General features: G+C 37.5%; 1 protein-coding gene across 1 annotated transcript; it reads right to left on the minus strand.

The window, feature by feature from the left end:
* Positions 1-3529: 3529 nt before the first annotated feature.
* LOC107797637 (pyruvate dehydrogenase E1 component subunit beta-3, chloroplastic-like) lies at positions 3530-8348 on the minus strand. Its single transcript, XM_016620538.2, has 4 exons — positions 8025-8348; positions 7689-7798; positions 7216-7259; positions 3530-4663 (listed from the first exon to the last, which is right to left on the minus strand). The coding sequence occupies exons 1-4, from the start codon at positions 8128-8130 to the stop codon at positions 3691-3693; spliced, it is 1233 nt and encodes a 410-aa protein (XP_016476024.1). The 5' UTR covers positions 8131-8348; the 3' UTR covers positions 3530-3690.
* Positions 8349-8933: the final 585 nt, after the last annotated feature.

Consider the following 8933-nt stretch of genomic DNA (forward strand, 5'->3'; position numbering starts at 1 on the left):
CCATTAAAACACGTTTAACATGAATTTTATTTATAAGGATAGAAATTACTAGGGCGTCGTTGTGTGGCTGAAATATGCCTTCTACTTCTTCATCATAGAACGATAAGGCATCCTAGAGTACATAGCTCCGAGTCCATTTTTCTCTGGTGATTGATACCTTGGTGCGTTTGAATACAGGTCTTTGTGGGACATCGACACCGCCAACAATCATGTGGATTACGTGTTGTGGTTTGTCTTGTTAATTTTTCCTTGCATCTCTTCTCCTGAAGTGATTCTTAGCTCGATCAACTTAGAAATTCTAGAAATTTTTCCTTGCTACCTCCTTTCTTAGCTGCCTGCAATCTTCGGTTTTATGACCATGTGTTCCATGATACTTGCACATCAAGTTTGGGTTCCTTTGAGAAGGATCGGTTTATATGGGCCTGGGCCACCTGGTGTCTTTGATTCTTCTAATAGCTGACACGATCCCCGATGCATCTACGCTGAAATTATACTCTGACAATTGAGGTGCCTCTGTGGGGTCGGTATGCTTCTCGAACCCACTCTTACTCATGAGTCCCCGAGAGCTTTGACCTCGATCGTTTCTTCGATCATTTCGAGGAGCGTTTCGACCTGATCCATTGTTCCTATGATCGACATAAGGCTGATATCGCTCCTTGTTTGACCTCGATTCCTTGTATGTGTCCCTCAGGGGCTTAGCTGCCAACTTGTTAGGATGAACTGAACCCGAGGGGGATCCCAACTGGTCGTCCTCGACCTTGATTTTTGATTGGTAACGATTGTGCACATCTAACCATGTCACAGCTGGATATTCGATCAAGTTCTGCTTTAAATGTCGAGATGCAATCGAACTCCGTTCGTTCAAACCCTGCATAAAGTCCTGTACTGCCCAGTCATCGGAGACCGCCGGTAATTCCATTCTTTCCATCTGAAATATGGACATGAACTCCCTTAACATCTCGTCATACCTTTTGTTTTATCTTGAAGACATCCGATTTCCTCGTAGCCACCTTTATGACCCCGGTGTGGGCTTTCACGAAGGCGTCTGCTAACATAGCAAACGAATCAATAGAATTAGGAGGCAAGTTATGGTACCAAGTCATGGCTCCTTTTGACAATGTCTCCCCAAACTTTTTCAACAATATTGATTCGATATCATCATCATTTAAGTCATTTCCTTTGATTCCACAAGTGTATGAAGTAATATGCTTGTTAGGGTCGGTTGTCCCGTTATATTTGGTTATATCGGGCATGCTAAATTTTTTGGGAATGGGCATCGGAGCTGTGCTCTGAGGGAATGGTTTTTGTATGAACTTTTTGGCATCTAATTCTTTCAAAACTAGAGGTGCCCCCGGTATTTAGTCAACACGGGAGTTATAAGTCTCCACCTTTTTGTCCTTGTCCTCAATCTTCCTTTCCCAAGACTCTATCCTCTTGGTGAGCTTTTCGAGCATCCTCATAATGATGGGGTCAGTCCCCGAGTCACTTGCGTTCGACCTCTCTGGCGCTGGTTCAGCATGTCGAGTGTTTTCATGTTCAACTACACTCAGAGTCTTACTCTGACTTTGAAGTTGAGCGATGGCGATCTGTTGTGCTTGCAACATCTCGAATATCACTTGGAGGTTGATTCTCCCATCTCCCACTCCTTGCGTTCCTTGGCCCCAGATCAGGCTTCCCTGCGTACATTCCCCCCAAAGTCTGTGCCTAAATCCGCGTTTAGAGCAATGTGTGAACTAACATTAACTGGTTCCATATTTGGCACTTCTCCAGGTTTATCGGTGGTACACCGACCCCTGCATTGATGTTTTCTCCAAGATCTTCGTTGTCATGAACAAGTGTGTTTTGTGACCTAGACATGTTTCAACCTGAGAATCAAAAATTCTTGACAAGAAAAAGTGTAAAAACAACGTGTGTAATGAGAATCAGTAAAGAAATAATCACTATTATCTTTAGCCCCATGGTGGGCGCCAAACTGTTTACCTCGAAAATACGAGTAACAATTAAATTTAATTAGTGGTTTTAAAGATATGTGATTTAGTTCGGTACCAATTAATAATCAAGAAATATGAAGTAGAAATGAAAGAAATAAGTGAATCAAACCAATGTTACTCAGCAGTAGTGACCTCGAGCTTCGTGACCTCGAGATGAACTAAGAGCAATAAAGTAAGAACAATAAATGTACAGGACAATTATGATGAATAGTAAGAGAGAAAAGTAGGATTGTATATTCTTGCCAAACGATTAGATGATGTTACAAATGATTGGGGTCCCTTTATATAATAGAGAAACTCTAAATAAGGTACATTTTTATTTACAGTAAAGAATCTTACTAATACAATTGTCTAACCATCTAGTACAGAATCGTACAATCATATTCCGAGATTCGCGCCATGATCTTAGGGATGCGGTAGGAATCTAGCTCATTCTGTTACAAGCTCATAGCGGCATTATTTCGGGGTCAAGCATATTCGGCTTCGATGTCCATTGTATTCTGATCCTCGGGCATTACATCCTATCTTCGAGCTAGGATCTGATCCATCGGGCTCGAACTCGACCTTGTCTGAACTCGGGCTTAAGACGAACCTTCAAGCCTATAAATCTGAAGCATATGATTTTGACCGTATACACCCTTATTTCCACCCCTTGCGTATTGAGTTTTCCATTTAAATAATCATAAGATTGTAAATGACAGCCTGATTCTGAAGATCAAGCAAAAGGTAAAAGATGTGCTAGTCTCAAAGAATGTATAACATTGCAAGTAATTAGAAATTTCAAGGATTTCATTAATAAACAAATTTCAAGGAGCATCTTTCCTCTCTTTTTCTTTTTTAATAAGTTCAAGGAGAATCTTTTTTTCAAAATACCTTCCTCATTAATTAATTTGTACTTCCTTCTCAAAAAAGAAAATTTAAGAACTCTCTAAAAAGAATAGCCTAATTGTACTTTTACATATCAACAAGAAGAAAGTAGTTATTGTGTTAAGGATTTTTGGCTAAGCTATTTGCCCTTTCTTACTGAATTTATCTCATTATTTCCTGGTAAAATAGAGGTACTACTGTTGAAGAGTTGGCAGAAAAATATCCTGATATGATTATAATTTATAAGGAGTTGCTTTTGTCGAACTTCCACCTTCCGGCGATCTTATTTTCATGATATTTGAAGTTGTCCATATATATTTTCAAGGTTTTGAGTTACTGTTCTTTGCAAATAATGAGATATATGTATAAGAATATTCCTTTTTTAAAAAAATATGAAATAAAATCCAGATGAAATGTATCCATAGTAACTGCAGTTAATTAACACAATACGTGTGTATCGATGAGTCGGATCCAATGTTTCTATTACAAACAAAGAATAAATAGGGTCTATTTCTTAAGACGAAGCAAATTCAGGGTCATACGTTTACGTACATTACAGTGAGCACAAATGTTAGAAAAATCTGATTCAATTATCACATGCATGTAAAAAGCGTATAATATTGGAAAACATGCTAGTCATTAATTATGTTAATCCAAAGACGACCCTCAAAATAGCAATGATATTGCTTCCATGAAATCTAAACACCATTTTCGTGTAGGTACTACACAACAAGTTCCAAATACTCAAAAAATCAGACATTTTAACTAACAATCAGAAGTTGAAGTATGACATAAGCAAATGACAGAATGAAATGGCGTAATTACGGAAATATCACTGGCAAAGCTGTTCGACTGCAGTAACAATCTGGGGAGGTTGGACAACAGTCCAGTTCTCTAACGTCCCAGCATACGGAGTTGGCACATCCTGTGATGACAGACATACAATTGGGGCATCTAAATAGTCATGGAAGTTCTCAGTTATAGCGGCCGTCAAGCTGGCACCAATACCTCCTGTCCGCATGCATTCCTCGACGATGACCACACGGTGAGTCTTCTTCACTGAATTTCCGATGGTGTGAAGGTCAAATGGTTTCAATGACCTGATATCAATGACCTCGGGATCATAACCCTTGTCGACAAGCGTCTTCGCAGCCTGCATCACGTGATACCTCATCCTGGAATAAGTTAAAATGGTAACATCCTCCCCGGGTCGTACCATCTCTGCTTCTTCAAGGTTCAACACATACTCTTCATCTGGAATTCTTTCCTTGAGGTTGTAGAGCAAAACATGCTCAAACAGAATCACAGGGTTATCGCTCCTAATAGCTGCCTTCATCAACCCCTTGGCATTGTAAGGGGTTGAGCAGGCAACCATTTGGATTCCAGGAATTGACTGGAAATACGACTCGAGGCGCTGAGAGTGCTCTGCTCCGAGCTGTCGACCGACTCCACCAGGACCTCGAATGACGACTGGTATCTTAAACTGGCCACCAGATGTGTAGTGAAGCATACCACAGTTGTTAGATATCTGGTTGAAGGCTAGAAGAAGAAACCCCATGTTCATTCCTTCAATAACTGGACGCAGGCCAGTCATTGCAGCTCCAATACCCATACCAGTGAAAGAGTTCTCAGCAATGGGAGTGTCGAGAACCCTGAGATCACCATATTTTGGGGCAAGGCCTTTAGTCACCTTGTACGAACCTCCATAATGACCGACATCTTCACCCATTACACATACAGTAGGATCTCTGTCCATCTCTTCTTCAAGACCTTCACGGAGGGCCTCAAAGAGCAATAGTTCATGCCTAAAGATTGTACATTCAATCACATAAGTGGTGTGGTCAAGCAACAAGAAAGCCAGATAAAGTAAGTGAGCAATTGGGCAGTAATTGATATAGTTCACACCAATCACATAAGAGGTGTGATCTTTTGAATAAGTCCAAAGACCAAAAATTTTGAAGTCAAATCTCAAAATTGAATAGGAAAAATCAGTTTCTTCTAAGCGAAGACATTGATATGATGATTCAATAGCAACACTGGTATTTACCAGGTATAGTTTGAAAATTATCCACTATATACAGATGTACTTGCATGAGCTGGAAAAACTATAGTGGTGTTACTTATAAAACTTTGGAAAAGAGGGGTAGTGCATAGACTTAGGGGCATTATTATAGGCATTACAACGGTGACACCAAACCATTTTGAGTTTATTCTGTAAAACAGAGATCACATTTTTGCTAAGAGTATTCGTAGAAATTCATAGAGAGGGAGGAAGAAGGATATATTCATCGACATATATCATAGAGTGCAAAAAAGTTGGTTCTTTTATTTATTTTTATTTTTTTTGAAAAAAGTTGTTTGACGAGTGCTAGACAAAGAATTCCTTATTCAATATATGAATGTCCGTTATACTCATTGACCTAGAAATGACCAAGAAAAAAAACATATAATAATATGCCAAACCAAAAGTTTTCTGGCGAATGCTAAACTTTTTAACTCATTTTTCTCTTTTGTTACAAATGCATCATAAATAGAGTTCACAAATATTCCTTAGTGGATTAAAAAAAAACTATAGCTATAAAGGAAAGAAAGGAATATACCTCATATGCAAAAGCAGCTCTATGTTGGGGTTATAGGTAAGTGAAAAATTACAATAATAACATTAATAGCTTACTTTTAAGAAAATTTTTAAAATACCGAGGTTGGCAAACTCTATTTAAAAAAAAAAAAAAAAAAAAAAAAAAAACTGGCATTCCTTGTTCATCATTCCAAAACTTAGTACATTGGTTTGAGGGTTATGTTTATAGTCCACAAACACCCTTTTCTAACATGAAAGATAGCATGAGAAGAGCAAACTCTTTTAGCAAGGACCGCAAGGAATCCATATAATGTTGAAGGGAATTTTTCTAGCAATAACAAATAGGAGATGGTGAGATCTCAAGAGAGAGAGAGAGTCACAGTTCTTCTCTTCTTTTTGTTTGTGAGTCGCATGACAGGTTCAAGCAGCAAAATGGTGCGCAAGGCAGAATGCATTCCAAGACGACAGTACAGTTGTACACTTTTGGTAGCTTTTTGGTGTATGTGAAATTAATTAAATGATATGGACACAATCTAAGATTTAATCAGTTCCTTACAAGCTTAAACTAGGAATTGATCTTTCATATAGCTGTATGGTTTCAGCAACAATCAACATCTTAGGGTTTTTTTGTCTTGTTTGGATAAGCCAACATCTTAGAGTTGTTTTCCCATCAATAAAATACATGTGATGGCCAAAAAAGAAATTCAAAATTTTGGAGCAAATAAAAGATAAAAAGGTGAAAGTACCACAAGAAAGAAAAGTGAGAATACACACAATTTATAGCTTTAGGGATCGTTCGGTTCACTTACTAGTTATGCAGGAATTACAATTCAGGGGCTGTTTATGCGGTGACTAATATGAAGGATTGTTATACATGAATTACTTACTTTAAAAGGACGTTTTTGTCTTTAAACAGTTTAATCCTTCCATTGCTAATACACTTATTCTTATTCCACATTCTATCCCGCATGTTAACTCGAGTTTTATTTAATACCGCCAACCAAATACTGTTATGCGGCAATTATTCTTTTCTTATGCGACCAAACTATTAATTATCATATGCAGAATGTATATCCTATGTGGAATTCTATGTTAGGATTAATTGCTCCAATACCACAACCAAATGACCCTTAATAACTCCCTGTTTTTTCAGAAAAGTCCACGCGAGACTTGTTTGGCTAAAAGAAAAGATTCGCTAAAATTGTATCCTTTTTCTCTCTATGTACACATACTTTTGGATGGAAACTACACATACTTTTGGATGGAAACAATGGTTGGGCTTCTAATCGCTACATAGTCCCTTCCTGTCTCTCTTTTCTAATTTTTCCTGACTAATATCCCTCGTAGTAATCTAAACACAACCATATCACTCCCACCATCCCTCTCCTTCCTTTTGTTTCCTGTCCGGAACAAAGAGGAGAATTAGACATGTTCATCGTAGGATGAACCGGCATCATCTGAAGTTAAACAGCAACATTTTTTTTTTTTTTTGTGTTTCCTTTTAACAACTCCATCAAGATTAGTAGCTCCACCAAAAAAAACAATCCTACCAGGCAAGCTCCTATTTAAGCCAAGATTGTCAAACATTGCCCCAGTCAGCAATGATAAATAACTAATCTGATCTGCTAAAAAGCCACCCCTAGGACATGAATTTTCATAAAACAAGTGGTGATTAGAGCCCTAGAAGACAAGTATTAGGAGAGACAAGTGAAAACTAAAAGAAAGCGATTTAAACTGTAACGACTGTGCATGTAAAACTCAAAGGAGAAGTATATATACCCCGGCTTGGATGAAGTAGAAGCAGCAGCAGTATCTTCTTTTGCCTGTAAAAGAATTACACACAACACCAAAATCAAAGTCCAAAAACAATAACATTTACTCTCTCTGGCCCATTTTATGTGATATATTTGACTGGGCGTAGAGTTTAAGATAGATAGAAAGACCGACTTTTGAAACTTGTGGTCTAAAACAAGCCAGACATTTTGTGGCTACAAATCATATCATTAATCGTAAAATGATAAAATGAAAAGTTTAAAGTCAATTCAAATTTTACAAATATGTCAATTCTTTTGGAAAGACTAACAAGGAAAGAGAGTCACACAAATTGGAACGGTCATAGAGTAAAAATGAAAGAGCGACACATAAATTGGGACAGAGGGAGTACTAATTATGCACATTTTTGCTAGTAAACAATTACATTCATACATAAACACACACAATCATATCATAATGAGAGAGTGAAGAATACTAACAGCAACTGCATTATTAATTATTTGTTCAGCTCTTCCCCCACCACCACGTCGGTTTAAACCATAACTCAAACGCCCATCAGATCTAACCACACAAAACCTTCCTTTCCTCTCTGCACCAACAAACACAAACACATGCATCAAAACAAAACCATAAACCTCACAAATTTGACACAAAAGATTCAAACTTTGGATACTAAACAAGGTCCAAATGGAGACAAACCCAAGAATCATAAAAATTGAACCAAACATACACAATCAATTAAGACATAAATTTAAGCAAAACTAACAAAACCCAAATAAGGAAAATAGCTAAATGATTCATAAAATGCAACGAACCTGAAAAGGATGTGCGAGAATTGGCGAAAAGTGACTTGTTGGAATCCAAAGAATTGGCTGAGGAAAGTGCAGTAGCAGCGCCAATTCCTTGTATAATAGCAGCCATTTAGAATAAAAATCCGTTCTTGATTCAAACAAAACAAAGGAGTATCAGATTGAGAATTCAAATGCCACCTATAACTATATATATGAATTAAGAAGGGGGCGGAGATAGCAAAGTGTTTGATATGCTGGATTGGGCGATTTAATTGAAGGAAGATGAGAAAATACTATTAGAGGGAAAAAAGAAGAGTGAAGACAGTTTGCGCTTCGTTCACATCGCCTGATTGTGTACTTGCTTATTCACTGTAATTTGATGCTTCTGTTCATAGATAGTAGACGCGTGTCCATATAAAAGGTAAAATTGGCAATTCGCTGGAACTAGTTGGTGGGCCTACCCTGACGACCAGCTCGTTACTTGTTTGACATGAATGAAGTACTAAAAGATCGAATTACATATTTTTCGGTATGACCTAATTATAAAGGGGTACAAATAGCACTAAATATTGTCAAATGTATGTAAAAGTTAATATATCGTAAAAGGCAAAATTATCTCGATATGAGATAGGTTAGAAATTTCTCAATGCTATCGATGGCGACTTAGGTTCAGTATATTGGGGCTTACGCCTTTTGCTTCGTGCGCACATTGGCTTGTCTAACGTGTAATACCAACAACCTAATTTTTATAAAGTACTATAGTTTAGATAAAAAAATATAATGTGCTTGTTGAGAGTCAAACTCAAAGACCTCTACTAACTAAGCAAATTCTCTAACTAACTAAGCTAAAAGAGTTTGATGTTTTCTTGTTTCAGTTCAAAACAATTAATCTCTTGTTTCACAAGATTTGCTATAAAGTTCAAATATAGCTAC

This window comes from Nicotiana tabacum, chromosome 5 (genome assembly GCF_000715075.1).
Source record: "Nicotiana tabacum cultivar K326 chromosome 5, ASM71507v2, whole genome shotgun sequence".
Lineage (NCBI taxonomy): Eukaryota > Viridiplantae > Streptophyta > Magnoliopsida > Solanales > Solanaceae > Nicotiana > Nicotiana tabacum.

Excerpts from the sequence above, each read along its gene's own strand:
- LOC107797637 (XM_016620538.2), bottom strand. The coding sequence starts at position 8,130 with ATGGCTGCTATTATACAAGGAATTGGCGCTGCTACTGCACTTTCCTCA. Across the intron at positions 7,799-8,024 it reads TTCTCGCACATCCTTTTCAG|AGAGGAAAGGAAGGTTTTGT; the intron begins GTTCGTTGCATT and ends TTGTTGGTGCAG. Across the intron at positions 4,664-7,215 it reads TCTACTTCATCCAAGCCGGG|GCATGAACTATTGCTCTTTG; the intron begins GTATATATACTT and ends TACAATCTTTAG.